This window comes from Tupaia chinensis, unplaced genomic scaffold, assembly GCF_000334495.1.
Source record: "Tupaia chinensis unplaced genomic scaffold, TupChi_1.0 Scaffold000410_1, whole genome shotgun sequence".
Lineage (NCBI taxonomy): Eukaryota > Metazoa > Chordata > Mammalia > Scandentia > Tupaiidae > Tupaia > Tupaia belangeri.
Genome location: NW_006159915.1, coordinates 1769110 through 1790339, shown reverse-complemented (window position 1 = coordinate 1790339; position 21230 = coordinate 1769110). Strand labels below are relative to the sequence as shown.

General features: G+C 37.6%; 1 protein-coding gene across 1 annotated transcript in view; it reads left to right on the top strand.

Annotated features, from left to right (window-relative positions):
• Nucleotides 1-2060: 2060 nt before the first annotated feature.
• Nucleotides 2061-21230, top strand: part of TMEM196 (transmembrane protein 196) — a 62465-nt gene continuing 43295 nt past the window's right edge. Inside the window, exon 1 of the mRNA XM_027774181.1 lies at nucleotides 2061-3140. Coding sequence (XP_027629982.1) covers nucleotides 2976-3140 — 165 coding nt within the window. The 5' untranslated portion in view covers nucleotides 2061-2975. The remainder of the gene's footprint in view (nucleotides 3141-21230) is intronic.

Here is a 21230-nt window from a genome sequence, read left to right as displayed (position 1 = left end):
GGTTTCTCTTCAGTCATGTATGATTTTTTAAGACCTAACATTGATACTCATATTTTTAAACACAAAATAGTAATTTCTTCTGTGGATAATTACTGTTCTGTTTTAGTCCTAAAAATGTGTGTTGTTTTATTTTTTTTTAACTCATTGGTGATTTCTTCTAAGTGAAAATGGTTTTAATTTCATCTATATACAATTTACCTTTTTAAAAAATTTGCATTGCACACCAGTGACTCACAATCGATAACTTTTATACTTAGGAATATAAATAGGCTTTGGAAATTTTAAGTGAACTCACTTCTAGCTATCAGATTCAAAGATGAAAATTAAACTATACTAAGTAATACATATTTCTTTTTCCTGTGAAATATATCAAAGGTTAACACCATCTTTATATTCTCTATAAAAATTAATTTCTCTTCCTGTAAGTTACTTTCCTTCTTGCAGGTATGTATTAATTAATTTAATAATTACCACATCTTGAATTTTGAAAAAGAAGAGCCATGACTAAAGACAAACCAAAGGCTATATAGTATAGGTGATTTATTATTTCTGCAAATAAATTAGATCATTTATATGACTTCTACAATTATTTAAATAAAATAAACTATGTTTCATTAAGATTGTAAACTTTTTGAGGTATTCTAGCTACTGACTATTTGATGGGCCAGGTTTCAGAAGGGCAAAACGAATCCATTACTTTTCATACAATATAAATATTAAATCATTCTTCAAATATCTCAATAATTAAAGATTCTTTAAAGCCTAGTAACTTGTAATTTTTTCCTTACTTTATTCTCCTTTTTAAGGGAAGAAGATTAAAATATTTTAAATTAAAGACTACTGAAATATTATAAGGAAAATAAATTATCAGGTAGAATTAAAATTAAACTATGAGGGGCTGGCAGGTGGTATGGTGGTTAAGGGTGCTGGACCCCCCACATGGGCAATTACGGTTCAAGTTCTGGACCTGGCGACTTGCTTTCTCACTTTCTCTCTCTCTCTCTCTCTCTCTCTCTCTGTCTCTGGTCAAATTAAAATAAATAAATAAAGTTAAATAAAATAATTTTATTTAAAAAATTAAATTATGAAACAAGCCCTGAGTCAAGTGTAAGAAAACTAAAACTGGCACTTAGGTCACAGAACTTATGCTTCAGGTCACTCAGCTTTTATGTTCTCAACATTAGGACTTTGAAAAAAAAAAAAGATTAAAGATTCCTTTAATCACTAAGTGGCCTGCCCTGCTCAGGTTTGCTTGTGTTTAGAGGACAAGATGTTACAACATGCTACTCTCATGTTAAAGTGCCCAAACAGGATCCTCTTTTGTTCTGTTTTGTTTCCATCCACCTCCAACAGAACGCAATTACTAAAGAAGATGTTCCACCTTCCAAGATCTCGTCTCGTCTCTCCATTTCTTGGATCTCCTTGATGGAATACCTTGAAATATTTTATAAGGTAAAAGCAGAGAAACGAAAACAGAGTCCAAACACAACTTTTCCCAGACTTCTAGACTCTCATCTGCATCAAAGACCACAACACAAAAATACCCACACCTGAGCTGGCCCCGGACATAAAGATTTTTACGTCAGACTGTCAACAAAAATTGTGCAATGAGCCAGACTTTTTTTTAAAAAATGATGTCCATTCTGATGTAGCACTTAAGTATACCCATCTCTGGAATTTGAGTGAGAACACTCTGTCTCCACCGCGTTGGATCTGGCTATGCATCCCAGAAACTGCGGTAAGGCAAGGGTCTGCGAGCTGGAGAGCAGCCTTGGCCACATCCTTGCAGCCAACTGCCTCTTCCCCCTGGGACACAGGTGACAGGTCGTGACAGCCAGGAGCAGATTCTCGTGAGAGCGGGCTTAGGCTAGCTCTTGTGGACAGTTATTCTTTGGCGAGGGTCCTTCGGAGTCTGGCTTTCCTCCATCCCTGCGCTGTCTGCCTCTCTGATCGCTGCCCTCCCCACCTCGCGTACACGCACAAGAAAGTTTTACACCCAACGAGCCCGGGCCTTGACGTAGGCATCGCCTCGCCTGGCCTCGCAGCTGGATGGAAGCCCAGCAGGGAGAGGGAGGGTAAGATGCGGAGGTAGGATCGCTTGGATTCCTGTGATCAGGGTCCCGGGGCGGGGCAGACCAAGGGCCGGCCCAGAGTATTGGTCCTAGACCTAGAGATACATCAGGCTTTTCCCTCCTCCGTCAATCTCCTAAATCCCAATGAGGTCACAGCAAGGAGAGAGAATCAGATCAAGAGAGAGGGGGAGGAAGAGGACGACGACGAGGGAGAAGAAACCCAGACGGACAGAGGCCATCAGACAAGGTCGCTTTTTCTGGCGACACTGCAACTGAGAGGAGCGTGGTGCTGAATATCATCCGCCTGCTCTGCCTGGGAAGCTAGAGACTCCGAGAAGCACTTTGCGTTGCCACGAAAACAAAGGAGAGGCGACGAGAGAGCCGGAGCAGGGGAGGGGGAAGCTCCCAGCAGTGCTCCCTTGGATCCCTGAGAAGCAAAGCGCGTCTCCTCGGCAAGGAAAGGGAAGCGAGCCTGAAAGGGTGCGGGAGACTCAGGAGGGAGCGAGGTTTCCCTGCGGAGATTCGGGACGCGGCAGGACTCTGGACAGCGCCTCGCGAGCAGGGCTAGGCGATCCCGGGGCTCCTGCAGGTTTCCGGCTCCGTCCTCAAAGCGCTGCGATTGGTGTGCGCTCTTCTCCTGGACTCCCACCGCCCACCCAGGAAGATCCTACGATCGCTGTCAGAACGAACCAGGGGGTGGAGCAGCTCTTTCGCCTCTGGCCGGGCCAGGGAAGAGAGTCTCCGATTCTGGAAATTCAGTCCTATGGACAGTGCTTCGCTGGTGAAGAAAGAAAAGTTTGGGGATCTGGTAGGGAGGTGGAAGGGGTAAGGGGGATAGTCGCAGAAAGAAGGTGGATGGTTAGTTTCTCTCTCTGATCTGGAAGGAATGATGACCGAGGAAGGATGTGCACCAGCGGCCAGATCATTGGGAGCCTCCTGGTGCTCTCTGTGCTGGAGATAGGGCTGGGGGTGTCCAGCGTGGCCGTGGGGGCGGTCAGCTTCAGCCTGGCCCTCCGACAGCACAAGCCGCAGCTCGGAGACTCGTCCCCGGTATGGAGCGGGGTGTGTGTACGTTGAGCCATTTCACTCTCTCTTTACCTCTTTACGGTGATGGTCAGTGTGCGTGCGTTAGTCACTCCTTCCCCGGGAAAAGAATCAGAAATCTCTTCTGGCTTGCGTGTAGGTTCATGTTGGCAAGCTATGCTTCTTTACGTTGTCCTTTGATGTTTTAGTTTTCTTTATGTTTTTTTTTTTTTTCCTTACCTGGGCTTCAGATCAATTTAAATTACTTTGTGTGAAGTTGGGGGAGAGGGTGTCCGTTTCCACTGATTGATTCTGCCATGAGCTGCCCATTGGGGCTGATTAGGAGGTCAGGCCTGGCAAGGGCAGGCTCACTCAGTCTTTTGTAAAAAGGAAAATCAAAATGAGAATATTATATCATTTTCCTGTACCAGGTACAAGCGAGGAGAGTTATGCATTTATCTCTGGGCCACAGTGCCCAAGGTACACCAGAGCCAATGCTGATATGACAGAAAGAAAAATATGCTAAGAGTGAAAGGAGTATGTGGATAAATTTCTCCCAGAGAACCCTGCTCTGAATTTTCCTTTGCTAGTTTTCTGATACTTCACCTCTGAAAAACTCTTTTGTAAGTTCCAGGCAGTAAGTTGAACAAATAGTAAGATACGAACAACATTCTACTTGGACAATAACTCAGTTTAAAGAGTACCTAATTGCTTAAAGAAAAAGTCATAAATTTCTCCAGGTCAGATGATAGGCCCAACCAGCTTCTTGTTTATTTCCTTAAGATGAGTCTCAGGAAAACCTTAGAGACCAATTCCTTCCACTGAGGACCAATAAAAAAAAGAAAAAAAGAAAAAAGAAACCACCTCAGCACTATTCCTAATTTGGGCCTAATGGTAAAAATAGGGTTTTTTTTCTCTCTCTCTCCTTTGAATTATATTACTATTATATACTTCTGAAAAGAGCTTGACTCTACTTATCAAAATAATTTGATAGGATGTTATTCTGTCACTGATAATCCATAGTGTATTTTAACAATCGTGTTTTTGTTATTTGAGCTTTAAATACTAAACGAAAATGACAATTAGGAGTTCAAGAAAAATCATTCCTATGTAATTCACTTTTGATAGATGCCATAGTATTCTTGAAACTGGTAAAATTACAATTTGGGAATTAGTTTTTATATTTTAATTATTCCAAGTGAGATAAATGTTTTTAGATTACAAAACTAGAAGAAGAAAAAAGACAGTGTTCAATTCTAACATTAAATTCCTCCACAAAGCATTGTTCTGAATTCAATAAAAAAAATAACTTATTGGAAACTTCCAAATAATTACCTTTTTCTTCATTATGTAATTTTTCCATGTACATACTAAATTTGAAAGGATAAAAGACACATCTTAAATTTGAGAATTATTCATCTTATATGTGTTAGTGATTATTTTGAGAGCTGTAGTTTCTGTTACAATTATATAAAAGAATAAGACTTTAGAATTTCTATTGGACAACTGTCAAAATACAGTGTGAAATAACAGAGCAGATTAACATTATCTAGATGAAGTGTCATTCGTGACTATACAGAAAATTAAAATGTCCAATCAGCCCACCAAAAAGCAAATAAATCAGCCACATCTCTGTAGTTGTGATCATAAGAATTGTTTCCATTTTAACTGGTTGTTTTTAGAGTAACCAAAATTCACTTGAGTTCTAGAACAACCATTTCAAATGCCATTGTCTTATTTAGTAAACTCAAACAATACATGTGACTGAATGAATGGGTTTCAAACAAGAATAACCCATACAGTTGGTCATGTTTATAAATCCAAGTTAAAAGATCAAATTTGTGAGCAAATAAATGCCCAGTTGAGATCATGGTGTTCATTGAATTATAGGTTGGCTGAGTAGATTTCTAAAATGATTTGGGGGAGTTATTTGTGTCACAGTCTGAACCATCTCTTAATTCTTTCAGTGATGTACTCATATAATCAATGTGTATAAAGGGCTTAGCATGTGAAAGATATTTTACTATTTTCTACAGAATATAAGGATGAATCAGAACACCGTCCTCAAAAGCCTACTAACTAGTAATAGAAGCAAGATAAAAACATCACTAACTGGGTCAGTGATGAGAAGTTAGAGTGTGACTTGAGAAAGACACAGGAGTAGGCAAAGGGAAGAAATGTTAAGGAGCCAGTGAAATATTCGTCCTGAAAGTTCACTAGGTCTTGGAATTAATGTGTCATGACATTAATTAATGCATCATGTTCTAAGATCTTAAGTTGAACTGCCTGATTGCAAATCTCAGATCTACCACTTACTAGCTGGGTAACTAGCTAAAGTTTTCTCATCTGAAAAACAGTGTTGTGACAAGGTATGAATTAAGTAACACGCTTAGTGAAGCATTATGGTATACCATAAGTGTTGAGGAAATATGAGCAGATAATGTTGATACCTACACTGGCGGTGAAGAGCTTGTGAAGGGAGATCCTTTCAGGCAGATAAAGAAAGAACTGGGACAGGATGGGTTGTAATCCAGGAGGAGTTGGTTCTTCTATTTTCCTGGGCTATGATGTGTGAGAGGAAGATAAGGAGAGGAAGCATGATTGGGAACACATCATGGGAAGCTGGGTGCCAGTATGAAGCAATAGATAGCTTTCCTTTGACTTTTAGCAATAGTAATAGCTATTGTTATTTCCCGAAGACACTACCAGTGAACCAAGAAATAAGCTAGATATAAAAATAATCATCTATTTGGTGATTATGAATTAAGTCTGTATTATTTGTGAATATCAAATGGATTTTACAGTAATTAACTTGTCATATTCTATCATTCTTCTATGGTTTGATTGGTGTCAAGAAGCTTTATTCTTCTTTCTTTCTTTCTTTCTTTCTTTCTTTCTTTCTTTCTTTCTTCCTTCCTTCCTTCCTTCCTTCCTTCCTTCCTTCCTTCCTTCCTTCCTTCCTTCCTTCCTCTTTCTTTTTCTAGAGAGATTTTTGCTACAGGGCACATGCACTCACCAGAGAGAAAGAGACAGAAAGCGAGAAACACCCCACAGAGGGTATGGCACGCTGCAATCCCTTCATTCTCCTCTTGGGATTTTGGGCATGCGTGCACATGCACCTGGCATGACTTTTAAGCCACTAGGTTCAGGATTCGAACCACAGTTGACTACATGGAATCCAGCAATGCAACCTTTATACCATCTTCTGGTCCCCCAAAAAGCTTTTTTCAAGACATTAAAATTATTATTACAAGATTTCTTAATTAAGTCAAAAGTCAGTGGAAATAATAGCTTCACTATGAAGAGATTACTTCTATATAGAGAGTCCCTGAAATCATAGGCTTTTTACCTAGAATGAGTACACTAAAGTTTTAGGCAGCTATTTTTATTATTTGGCCCCTAATATGCAAATACCAAAAACGGGTGGCCCCCAAATAAAGTAGTACCATGATAAAGAGCTTAAAATGCACGAGATAAATGCTTAGCCAGATTATCTACAGTCACTATATCCTAATGAGGCAGGGAAGCTTTCTATGATCAGTTTGAAAAATGTCAATAACTAAGAGGAAAAAAATAACTATATTTTACAGAGAAAGAAAGCTGTAAATGTCTTTATAGCATTTTTTTCTTTCTTCTTGATTCTTCATTATAGCTGCTATAGTCACCTTCAATGAAACATTAGAAGGTATAACTGCTACATAACATGAATGAACCATTGAGTAAGTTGCTTTGGTAAAGGTGTAGTCATGTGAAATATAATTGATGTGGGAGATGTACTGATAGGGAGTTAAACAGACATGGCTGGGTTTCCAAGTTGCTGTGTGAAAGTCACTTTCTCAGCCTTCAGTGCATCGTGTATAATGGGAATGGACTGAACTTAGTAGGATATAGATTCATGAATCCCTGGGAAGTTTATCTTGTGGCTCTAGGTGGGCATTTGTAATCTAGCCATTCAGATGGTGGTTTCCAGAACAAAGTCTGATGCAGAGTTGTGTTTTATATGTACCATACTACGATTCCATCCATCAACATCTTATCATTATTCTATAAAAGTTAATTCATTAAAATGACTTTTCTGAGCCTACTTTTCCCACATGTAAACCACAAGGTAGCCCTTTAAATATCTGAGTTTTTTCTTATCTGCATCATTTAAAGTGTGACTGATTTTATGACTTACTTTCTAGAGCATACTTGCTTAATATATTATAACTTTATGTACTTAATAAATCAGATGCTTTGCTTGAGTGAAATTTAGAGCATCATCAACACACAGGCCTGTTCTGTAGACTCATAGCTCACCATGGCAACAACTCAGCCAAGTGTAGGGTTTTGCTGAAATCTACTTCTATATATTCTGATCCACACTGTAGTAAAACAAATGAGGTGCTGTTTATGTGATAGCTGCTTCAAATATTATTTTTAATATTTAAATCTGTCAAATGTATTTCATGAGAAAAAGTAAAATAATTCAACTGTACACAATTTGAAACTGGTATGTCTATAATCAGATAACATTATTTTTCTTCAGGGTCAAAATACATTAACATAAGGAATTCATACCCTTTAACATGAGATGACAACACTGCCCCTATCTTCAGAGAAACACACACACACACAAATGTTCATGTATACATCATTTTAAAATTAATTTTAATTATATAAGTAATTCATTAATATATTCTTTCAAAATGTTTTTAAAGAATTAAACTGAGACCCTTTCCCACCATCTAATCAGAATTAGCTGCCTTTATATTATTATAATTTTATTGAGTCTTCTGCATGCATAAGTAGTTTTTTAGGGGGCTATAGCCCAATTATGATCAAGTTTCTAGATATAATAAAACCCATTCATGGATTGTATAGAATCCTAGTAAAAAAAAAAGTCTCTCCTGTTTATGACTCCCACTCTCACTCTCAAATGCTATTTATTATCCACTGGGCCTAGACAATTAGATAACTTAGACGAGTCAAACTGCTAGAATACATAGCTATTACTCAATAAACTATACCATGTATTAAAAAAGACAAAATATATGTTTATTTCTGATGTTAATTAGTAAAAGTAAGATGGAAGAAAACTGGCAAATTTTACCATTATCCAATGAGATTTTTTAGTCTAAATTCTTTCCATAGGTGACAAGTGTTGGAATTTCTTTCCAGAATTCATAAAAAACCTGCTTTAGGATTCTGGCTCTTATCCAAAAGTATAACAACTCTTGAAGTCTTATTTTTAGAAACATTAGGGAAAGGGGCCAACAGCTGGCATGGTGGCATGCTGGACTCCCATATGGACGACTGTGGTTCGAGTCCTGGACCTGGTGACATACTTTCTTACTTTCTTTCTCTGTCTCTTTCTTTCTCATCACTTTGCCCCCCTCTGGTCAAATTAAAATAAATTAATAAAATAAAATAAAATAATTATTTTTTTAAGAAAATAAACATTAGGGAACAAATGGTAATGTTTGCATTTGTCACCTACTTGTTGACATTTTGGTTGATAGAAACATGATCTGAACAAAGCCAAACCTCCTAATTTGGATATTTTGCATAAAATGTTCAAGTTGGCTCTCTGCATTTGTTTAATTACTAGCCAATTCATCTATTGTATACATCTGATGTAGCAAAGAATTTAATTTTTTATGTGCGTTCTCTTAGTCCTCATATAACACTTAATTGTATTAGTGGCTGGGGGCATACCAACCATCCAAATACAATGCCTATCTTTGGCCTCAACAAAACTACAACCTATTGAGTGTGTGTGCACGTGTATATAAACATGTGCACAAATACACACACGCACACAAAACCAAAGTGGGATACTCCAACAGTTTTATATCCAAGTGATGTTGGGCCAGGTACATCATTTCGTTTTACCACTGCATTAAAAAAAAATCACATTATGTATTCTCTGTGTGTATATGTGTTTGTATTCTATCCTATTTATTCAGATGGGATTTCTATACATAAATAAGCCAACGGTTGATCAAAATATTTGACTTTACTATTTTAATAATCTAGCAAACTTACCTGGCCACTCTGCAAGTAGGTATTTCAACATGCAAAGTGGACAATGCCAAGATAATTAGATGACAATATATAAAGACTCTTATTGAACTGATTTCTAGGAAAGAAAGAGAGAGAAGAAACTGTGATGTGCAAAATCTGTGTGGTGTGCAAAGCTATATAGTCCTTGTCATTGCAGATCTATATATACTTTATTTAAATTGAATGACAATTGAATTGGATTTATGAATCTCACTCATTATTACTATGATAGTAAATAAGTCATGTTTTGTTGCAAAGTTTCATTTTTTTGTAAAAAGAGAGAATTTCTAGTTACTATATCACAGGGTTGGTAGTTGTGATGTTCAGTAAACAATGCTTATAATGCAGTTAGTAACGAGCCTGCAAGGAATTAAGTAGGCTTGGTGAGCTTTCCTGCCTGCCTTCCTTCCCACCTCTCCTCTACTCCTTGACAGCCTGGCCCTGGAGTCCACTAGTGGGGAGCACAGGCTCTCAGTTTCTCAAACGCCCTTATTCAGCCCTAATTTAACTCATTCTTTTTGATGTTGTTCTCATGTAGTTTGTGTCTAGTTGGTCTTGATTTAATTCAGGTATACACTTTAGCAACTACAAAAATGTATTAAAATATCTATGTTACAGAGACCATGTAAATATGTAGCCTAAAACTGAATGAAGAATCAGCTGTTGCTATCAGACACCTCTCTTTTTGTTTCTCATTTGGAAAGGGAGAGAGTAATAGAAACGATCATAAAAATATTTGCTAAGGTCAAAAAGAAAATATTAATGACTAAGTAGATTACCTTGGAAGACAGGATCCCCTGAACTATTTATCTTGTATAAATAATATCAGACATGATTTTTTAATAGTTAAATAATGACCAGATTCTAACACATACATTCTTATTTATATTACTTACAACTTTGTAAAGAACGTAGTATTTTATAAAGTTTAAGTAGGGAAAAGAGCTTATCTAGTGTTTCTTATTATTCAGTTGAGGCAGCATTTAGAGCCAAAACAATTTTATTTTAAAGACTATACTTTTTCTTTTGTATGATATGGAGTTTTGGAAATTTTCATTTAAAAGTTATTCATTGAAGCTGGACTCAATATTTGCTCCTCACCACTAAATATATGAGTCTGACAGAATGGCGTAACAGTCAAGTTCTGATCATTCTCTTGATCTGTTTTTGAGAAGAGACTGTCATAGTAAATTGATCAGCCATAACAACCCCATGTTATTAGAATTAGACCACCTAAGACATTGGAATCCAATTGCTTCTATCCCTAAAGTTTAAGCCTTAATCTTAAAAATAATGCTAACCTTGAATCACAAGTGATCCTTAAACGTTATGAGGGTAGATCTGGAAGAAGTGAGACAATACATTTAAATTGTGTTCAAAAAGATAATTATCAATGAGGGGTCAAAGATTACTCCCTGTGGAAGAGGAACTTGATCTGAGCCTTGGAGATTGAGCAGGTTTCCAGGGGTAGAGGAAAGATATGCCAAACAATGCTAGTCACATGTTCAAAGTCATGGGTGAAAGAGACAACAAAATATAGTGTTTTGGGGGGAATTGAGGAGACAAGCCTTGTTAGAACAGAAACATGCTTTTATGAAAATGTGGATCTACCTTGTCTAAATAAGATGGAAGTATTTCAGGTATATTACGGGAGACCCAAAAGGAGCCTGAACAAAATGGCAAGACTAGTCAACCCTTGATTTCCAACTAGGCTGGAGGGCTCTGCTAGGTAGAAATCCATAATCATACAGCCAAGGCACTGCTGCTCAATTTCAAGGCAAATACCAGCTTGCAGTCTCAAGACATATATATACATTATATATATATATATATATATATGATCAAAAGACAGACTTAAAGGAAGTCTCAAAACTTGAAAGAATTGTAAATTTACTGCTATGTAACTAACCACATTTTCAAGTGTCTTTCCTGTTGATGATGGATTCCTTGTTTTCAATTATTCACATAGTTTAGTGTAAAAAATAGGAAATTAAAATTTTTATTGATTAGTTTTTGATATAGGCACATGTGCTCACCAAAGAGAAACAGAGAGACTAAGTGAATGAGAGAGAGAGAGGGAGAGAGAGAAAGTGAGAAATCACCCCATAAGGGGGAATAGTCATGCCACAATACCTTCTTCTCCAGTGTCCTCTCAGGATTTGGGGGACACACACACACACACACACACACACACACACACGACCAGGGTTTTCAAGTGCCAGGTCCAGGACTCAAACCTCAGAATTGGCCATGTGTGATCTAGCACCTTAATCTTCATACCACCTGCTAGCCCAGAAATTGTAAATGTAATTAGAGATATTAGCATAACATGATGAAATGAAAATAGATTTGTTACCTATTTGGACCTGGGTTCAGATTCTAGATCTAACATTTTCTAGTTGTTTAAGCTTCAGTGAATTACATTATCTCACTGAACAATCAGCTAACTAATCTGTAAAACAGCCAAACTACTACTTATCTTACAGTTGTTCTAAATATTAAGTGTAATATTTATATAAAAGTATTCATATGCAGGTTAGGTTTTCAATTATGTTTGACCTACAATAACAACTACATGGTTTTTCCATTTTTCTGGAAAGTTCACACTCTATATGTGATTCCTTTTTGTATATTATGACATATTTTGTATTTCTGAAGTGGATCTTACTATTAGAGAGTTGATGAAATTGACATTGGACTTTAGGTTTGTTAATATTTGGGCCATTACACCCTCTCTTTGAAAATATATATTATTCATAATTGATTTTGAACATTGGTGGTAGCTGTAGCTTAGCGTGCACGTTCAAAGGTCCTGTGAATAATTGCTTTTGGTAAATAGAGGGATAAAGAGTTATAGTTTTTGCTCTACCAGATAATATGTGTGCTTGGTTTTCTCATTATTTTTTTTGGTTGGACTGCTGGAATTCTTAGTTTTTCCTCTAGTCATCTCTTGCCAATTCCTTTCCTACGTAGATTATTCTGAGGAATTAAATAATGATGACAATAATAACATCAATGGCAGCTTATGTTTATAATATACTGTATTGCCTAAAAATTCAAATTGCTTTCACCATGCCACTTATCTCAGCAGACGAATGTCTTTACTTAAGGAATGAGAACCTAAAGGATTTGGGACTTAGAGATTTATGATTAAAAGTGAAATCAGTAACAGGGGTAGGAGGAAAACCTAAATCATCTAAAAAAGGAAATTTTTGTGGGGATGCCCATGTGGACACGTGATTGAAGGAAGGTGAAAAGATAAACAATTCCGAGGAACAAGTTAATAAGCATCACTGATATGCAATATAAGCTGTATTTAGGCTGCTGGTGCCCTGATCCAGGGACAAGTTCCTAATGTCATGACCCTCTGTGCAGCTGCGGTTTATTTCCATAACTGGCTGGCTTCCAGAAACAGTCTCGCATGTGGAATGGACACTCATCCATTCTGTTGGCAGTTCCTGGGAAGAGCAGAACTTCATCCTATAATCCTCTAGGGTTACTGGCTATTTTCAACTCTGTAAGAACAGGTCACGAATCAGACTCAATGCTGGCAGGCACCCAAGGGAGTAATTGTTTTTTCATTCCTCTTCACTAAATCCATCATCTACATTTTAAACTTTTTTATAGTTTCCACATGTACCAAGTCATGAGCATTAGATTTAAATGTCGTCCCAATGTATTATAGTATTTAAGTTTATTTTAGTCATATTTGACATGAAAGAATCTTAAACATAAAAACACAAGTAAAAATCAGGCTAATTTTAGTCATATTTGACATGAAAGAATCTTAAACACAAGTAAAAAACAGGCAAATTGAGTTAACATTCATTATTATAAAACTACCTTAAGTTGCACATACAGGTACGTATTAAATTGTTACTGTGAGTGATATCTTACGGAGGTTCTGTATAATGTATATTAAAGGTTTAAGCTATTTTAATAAATAGATTGTTGTTTATAATGTTTTCTGTACCTGAACCTTCAATATTAATCATATCCCCATTTAATTCTCTTTATAAGTAATTATTACCTTCAATGTTTATATTAATTTAAAATTGTATTTGTTATTTTTGACTAAGAAAAAAATTTGGATTCAAGAGATAAATTTTTGTGATTTTATTACTTCTATCTATAAGATGGAATTTCTTTTGTTGTATTATAAGGACTAACATAAATAATGACTATGACTAAGATTTATTTGGACAATTGACATTTAAATATACTGCAAATTCAAAGTCCTTCTTTTCCAAAATTCACAAGTTTAGTTATAATTTCCCTTGCCACTTTTGGAGTAGAAAAAGAGCTAACATCAAAAAGTTTAACTTACTTGGGGAGGTCAAAATATTCAAAAGATTGTTGTTGGTTTTTTGTTTTTAAAAATAACTATATCAAAGCAGAATAGGAATAGAGTACAAGACATAATCTATTAACAATAATGGCTGTATTGCATGCACACTGAGGGTGAGATGGGAGGGAATATCATTTTGAGAAGCAATGTCAATAATTTCTGTGCATAGAAGGATTAGAGTTCCAGGCCAGTGGGAAGTTCTTGAGCTTTTTTTTTTTTTTTTTTTTGTTTTGCTATGCACAGGGGGGTTTTTTTGTTTTTTTTTTTTTTTTTTTTTTTGCTATAGGGAGCGTGCGCTCGCCAGACAGTCAGAGAGAGACAGAGATAGAAAGTGAGAAATCCCTTCTCCTCCATTCTCCTCTCGGGATCTTGGGCACACACACACACGTGCCCGGCGTGAGTTTTAAGCCATTGGGTCCAGAGCGCAAACCGCAGTCAGCTACATGGGAGTCCAGCGACATAGCCATTACGCTAACTGTTGGCCCCTCTTGAGCTTTCTTTAAACTTAAATTTATTTAGAATTGTTTGGTGCCAGCCAATGGCATGGTGGTTAAGGCAGCTTGAGCCCACATGGCTGACTATGTGGTTCAAGTCCCAGGCGTGAAGGCTTGAAAAGCACACGTGCATTCAAGGTCAAAATCATATAGAGAAATGAAGGAGAATGAACTGAAGCATGACTGACACCAGGGGAGCGCTTCCTCACTTCCTCTTTCTGTGTCTCTCTGGTTCTCTGATATGTGCATGCACCCTCTGGCAAATTTAAAAAAATATATAAGAAAGAAAGAAAGAAAGATAAAAGTGTTTCACATGCCTTTTAGCTGCATGCTATGTCTGATCATCTCTTTTGAAACTCATTTTTATGTTAATCTTTCATTCAATTATATTATAGTCTCTTAAAAAGTGTTTCTCATTACATGCTGTGCATCCTTATTTAGCTGTGTGAGGTTATTCTTTCCATCTCTCCTTTGAGTGCTTTTGGTTTAACTTCTCTATTTTCTGTGGTTGCCTCTTATCTCACCTGATCTGCTAAGCCACTACAGTGACCCAGTGCTAAAGGAGGACAGCTTGTCACATCAACATATCTGTTACATGTTTTATCCTCTTGGTATTTTTTTTTCTTTCCGTGCAGTTGATTATATGTGTGAGAGGTCACATCTCTACTGATCAAGATGTATATTTACCCTTCTCTAGTTAACCTGATTGTGAAGTTGTCTGGAGTGGAAAACACATAATATTGGGTATTTGGAGAATAATTTTCTATGCATTTTTGCATAGGAAAATACATCATGAGTTTCCTGATGACTTGATACATGGATCTATATGCCTACTTTATTTCAATGCTTTATTTGAGGATGAAAAATAAAAAGTTATATTGCGCTTAAGGAAAGAAAAAACACTGCATTATTAGCAGGGTCTTCCATGGACTAAGAAAAGAAAAGTGTCTCTGTGGAGTAAGAGAAGTCAGATTCCGCATGGGAATTATAATGAAAATCCCTAGAATGATCAACCTGAAATATACCAAGCACGTGTTTGAGTGCTCAAGACATCTGGTGGCTAGGGAGACTGGAGGAAGGGGATCGTAGCATGACCAGACCCCATGGGCCCTGTGGAGGGTGTTGAAGGGGCCCGTCTCTTCCTCTCATTCTCTCTCTCACACATACATTCTTGGACCTGTGCATATACACTCTTACCTACAGAAAAACAATTTTTTTTTAAAGAAAGGAATAGCAATAGAAAAGTGGAAAGGTGGCTTTTAGAAATATGAATACTAGCACCAGCAGATGACATACATTCTTGGACCTGTGCATATACACTCTTATCTACAAAAAAAAAACAATTTTTTTTAAAGAAAGGAATAGGAATAGAAAAGTGGAAAGGTGGCTCTTTTAAATATGAATACTAGGACCAGCAGATGACGTAATAGTAACATCACTGGACTACCATGTACTGACCACAGTTTGAGTCCTGGAAAGGGTAGATTAAAACACACCAGGCACATGCACATGTGTGTCCAAAATCCCAAGAGGAGAATGGAGGAGAAAGGATTGTGGTGTGACTAACCCACATCACCCAAAGGGGTGATTTTTGCTTTCTGTCTCTCTCTATCACTCTGGCAAGCGCAAGTGTCCTATAGCAAACATTTTTCTGAAAATAAATCAATTAATTTAATTAAAGATGGATACTATTTAAACAAGCAGAAGAACTGGGAAAGAGGAAAGCTGAGGCCATTGGGGAGATCTGTAAATCTTACAAAGGCAGAGAAAGTCCAGGGACCAGGATTGTGAGACAACACAACTCAGGAGCTGAGACCCCTCCAGGAATGAGGCCTGTATAGAGGGGGCTGAGTAAAGGTTGAGGCCAGTGGAGTGACACTAAGGACCCTGAGCTCCATGAGGACCCTGAGCTCCATGGTCTTCACTGGGTTGAGATGAGTCAAGAACAGGAATGACAGTGTGGTGTGGAGGAAGCCAGGAGAGCCAGCTCTTGTTCTCATTCGCGTGAGGCAGCTGCTCAGATTCTTCGCTTCTCCTTCCTATTCTATTTAGCCAACATATATGAGAGAACTCTAAAATGTTTATGGTAAAGCAAAATTAAGATATGAGTTTATTTTAGTGTCGAAAAATCTTGAAATTCATGCATAGTGTTTTTTTTCATAATGCACACCTTCCATGAATGTTTTGAAAACTCCCATATTGATTCCACAACTACCACATTTGGATCCTGAGTTAGGCCCTGAAGGAATACAGACAATGAATAAGTAACGTACAAATTAAAATTACAGATTGTGTCATGTTAAACAGGAAAAGATACAGATTTATAAAGAATATAAATGTACCATATTAACAAGGAGGGAATCAGGAAAAGCACCTCTAAGGAAGCAGTATTTTCTGATGGATGATGAAGCATTACTCAGATGAAGAGAAGGCAGAGAGCATTGTTCTAAGCAGGGGAACAGCATGATAAAAGATCCCGATAGAGAAATCTGGGTGTGTTTCAGAAACTTAATGAAGACGATGGTGATAGGAGTATGGCAAGTGAGAGAGGAGGCAGAAAGTACCTAGCAAAGTGGAGAGGAAGATGGGGATAAAAGTCATTTAAGGCTTTATACATATGATGCCATATTCGATTTCCTTCTAGTTATAATAGAAGCTATTGAAAGCTTTTAAGTAGGAAAGGAACATTATATCTGCCTTTAAAGAAGCTCATTTTGGGGGCCAGCAGGTGGTGTAGAAGCTAAGGAACTGGGCTACCATATGGCCAGCCTCAGTTTAAACCCCAGACCCAGTGACTTGAAAATCATGCTGGGCACATGTACATGAGTGCCCAAATTCCCAGGAGGAAAAGAAATTGCAGTGTGGCCACCCCCCTGGGTGGGGTGATTTCTCACATTCCCTCTATCTGCCTCTCTCTGGCAAGCATATGTACCCTCTGGCAAAAACTTAAAGAAAAAAGTTCTTTTTTTAATCTGCAATTTAAAAAATATATGAGAGACAAGAAGTCACAAATCAGGCTAGACTTGTAGTTGAGTGGTTAAGGAAGCCAAATCTCACACGGGTGACGTACCTGGCCCAAGTGGATACATATTCCAAATCTTGCCAAGATTGAGAAATGGAGAAGGGATTGTTACATGACCACACCCTTCTGGAGAGTCCTTCCTCCCTCCCTGTCTCTTTCTCTATCTCTTTGTGTCTGTCTGGCAAGGGCTCTAGCCCTCTGGCAATCACTTCGGAGGCTACCAGGATGTAGTTCTTGGAATGAGAATACAGAGGCAAAAGTAGAGAAGTACAGATATTTAAAATAGTTAACAAGACTTTTATGTTTGATTATATGCCTTTGTAGAAGGAAATACTAAGAATGACTCCAATATTTGAGAAGTAGATGATTATAAAAGGGAGAAATTCTGCACGTAGGAGAGTGAGAGGTATATGATGTAAGATAGGCCAACATCAAGAATCTATTTGTAGGGGACCAGCAGGTGGTGTGGTGGTTAAGGCATTGGACACTCCCCCATGGTTGACCATGATTTGAGTCTCAGACGTGGTGGCTTGCTTTCTCACTTTCCTTTCCTGTGTGTGTGTGTGTGTGTGTGTGTCTGGTCAAATTAAAATAGATGAATGAATAAATAAAATAAAATAAATAATTCTTAACAAAAGAAATGAATCTCTTTGTGACCTGTTAAGTTAGACATACCTGTGAGATAGCCATATGTAGAGATTCTGTAGACTGACAGATAGATGAGTCTACAGTTTAGAAAAAAGGGCCATAATGGAAATCTAAATATGGGAGTAATTTGTAAATATAGTCTGTCAACACAATGTATTTAAATCTATAACACTGGTTGAAATCACACCCCCAAAAAAGTCTTTATTTACTATAATATTCAAAGACTAAATAATGATAAGCAGCAAGAAAAAATAGACTGAGAAATTGTGGCTGGAGAAATGAGTGAAGGACCTGAAGAGTCCTCCCAATCCTTCAGCTCACAGAAGATAATCAGCATAGCTTCTCTAAATGCCATTCTTTCCCATCTCACCCTCCGCGTGTATACAGTGCTGTCATTCTTGTTAATAGATTATGCATGTGTTCTATTTCTATTCTACTTTATCAGAGAAGCCCAAAGGAGAGGCCTTCCTTACAGATGAGGACTACTGGAGCTGGTGGCCACTTTTTACCTTAGAAAAAGTAATTAAAGAAAGCAATGAGTGGGACCAGCAGTTAGCGTAATGGCTATGTCGCTGGATTCCCATGTAGTCGACCGTGGTTCGCGTCCCGGACCCGGTGGCTTAGAACTCACGCCGGGCGTGTGTTCGTGCGTGCCCAAGATCCCGAGAGAAGAATGGAGGAGAAGGGATTGTGGCGTGGCCATCCCCCCTGGGGGGGTGGTTTCTCACTTTCTGTCTCTCTGTCTCTCTCTGTCTGTCTGGTGAGCGCGCATGCACCCTATAGCAAAAACCTCTCAAAAAAAAAAAAAAAAAGAAGAAAGAAAAGAAAAGAAAGCAATGCAAATCTTAGCCAGTGTAAAGTGTGCTGAGAAGAGAGTGAGAAGTAGAAATATGGAAATAGTGGGTATAGCTTACTAATGAAGGCAGATGATGTCTGTGTAGAGAGGCAGCACAATCGATATAGAAAGATTTATAGTTAAGAAAGGTTTTTATTTTTCTTTTAAGAATCATTTCATTTTATTTCACATTATTATTATTTTTTTTAATTTGCTATAGGTCATGTTTACTCACCAGGAGAGACAGAAACAGAGAGAAAAAGTGAGGGAAAGTGAAATAGCAAGCCACCAGGCCCAGAACTCAAGCCATGTGAGAATCCAGCACCTTAACCACCACACCACATCCCAGAAGGTTTTTATTTTTAAGGGAGGTTTCAGGACAATTTTGCAGGCTGACATGAATAATGGGGTAGAAAAAGAGAGCAAAATTATACAGAGAGAGAAAGTCTTGGAGTAGGTAAAGTTTAGATGGATTTAAATCTGAAGTGGGAGGTTTTGTGTTGTTTATAGTAAAAAGAGAAAGAGCAAGACAGATATGAGTTTGGCACATTTAGTGGCCAATAATGACAGCAGTCTCAGGTGACTTCTGTTTATTTATTACCCAGTCTAAGACTACCTGTCAATAGGTAAGAGTCAAGGACAGATTCTGGATTTAGGTATGCTGAAAATATCACTAAATATCTTTTCTCCTTGTTGGATGAGAAATATCATTAAGTCTACGAACTGGCTAGAGATGTAGAAATAATTAACTCTAAACTCATCATTTCATAGATAAGTAAGCTGAAGCCTAGAAAATTAGTGTTGCTGGCTAGTGATAGAACCAGGGCAAGAGCCCAAATCACCTAAGTTTAGTCAAATGCTATTTCCATAGATGCCTCAGAATATTAAGTATTAACAAAATAATCACTCAGCCTAAAGGAGAACACAGTTATCTGGCTACTGCCCAAAACTGAACAAAAATGATCCCAAATTATTGGCACTATTATACTGTGATGGAAATATAGTAAGTACTTTAACAGACTTCAGGGGATTCCACCCATTTGGAAGTTTCAAAGAAATGGCATTCTACAGAAATGTTGGCATGTTCTTCATGGTGCTTTTCCAGACCAAATGAGAAGTAGAAGCTAATTTTCAGAAGTTAGCTGATATTTTAAAACCCACAAGAGCTATTGATCAATTTAGATAAGTAAGTGAATTGCCCTCAAGGAGGCTGTAAAAAACAGATTCTGAAGTTAATTTATCAAACTGTGAACATTCAAAGAAGCTGGACTGAGAATGTCGAAGTCCAAAATCTACAAATATATGCTAGCTGAGTGTTTCATTTTTAATTGAAATATATATAGAAATAAAAATTAATAGATTTACTACACAATTTTCCTGATATGATTACAAATTTTGATGTATGTATTATGCCTCAGTCTGACAGTGTTTTAAATATTATAAAACTATTTTGTAAAGATAAATGCTTTGTAATAGTACTACGTCTCTAAGGGGTTTTTTTGTTTTTTGTTTTTGTTTTTGTTTTAAGAGATATTTTTGCTATAGAGTGGGTGCACTCACCAGAGAGACAGAGAGGCAGAAAGTGAGAAATCACTCCCCACTGGGGATGGCCATGCTGCAATCCCTTCTCCTCCATTCTCCTCTCAAGATCTTGGGGACACACACACATACACATGCGCCTGACATGAGATTTAAGCCACCAGGTCCACGACTTGGGAGTCCAGTGATATAACCATCATGCCATCTGCTGATCCCTCAAAAAGATGTTTTATCCATAAATTTATTTTTGAGCATGGCTAAAGCAGAGTGTCCTTACTAGTGATAGGGTGGCCTAAATTTTCTAGTATAAAGTTAAGAAATTAAAATATTGGGCTGGCCCTGGTAGTGGGTTGAGGGAACTGAACCTTACATGGCTGACCACACAGTTTTAGTCACAGACCCAGCTGCTTAAAAAAACATGCCAGGCTCATGTGAGAATGAGCCAAACTTGAAGAAGAAATGGAGAAAAAGAAATTGGAGCATGGGGGGTGTCTTTTCCCTCTCCCTCTCTTTCTTCTCTCTCTGATAAGCACACATACCCTCTGGCAATATTTTTTTAATTAAAGTATTATCAAAGAAGCAATATTCACCAACTTTTTATGCTAATTGTTTATAATTAAAGTAAGACTTTCTCAAAGAAATAGTTGTTTTGGAGAAGGAAGTGTAACTTTTACTCCTAATTTTGCTAATGTCTTCTTGGCTCTAGCTAAGGTATATCATCAAACATCTTAGGTCTTCAGATCACAGTAGTCTTTCAGAGGGAGACTTTTTTTTTTAGATTTGTTTTTGCTATAGGGCCCATGGTCACCAGAAAGACAGAGAGAGACAGAGAGACAGAAAGCAAGAAATCACCCCCCAGGGGAGATGGCCACGCTGTAATCCCTTCTCCTTCATTCTCCTCTTGGGATCTTAGACACGCACGCACATGTACCCTGCATGAGTTTAAGCCACCAGGTCCGGTACTCAGACCATGCTCAACCACATGGGAGCCCAGTGATGTAGTCATTATGCTATCTGCTGGACCTCGAGGGGATCCTATATTAATATAAAGATATCTGCTGCATTAAAAGGTATACACTTGGGAGTCATTACATACAAGGTTATCTGGAAACTTAGGTAGCCAGAGCACCAATCACCTCTATAGTTCTCACATCACTCAAATGAGCTAATTTAAGAAAGTATTGTATTTTGTTGATGATAAGAT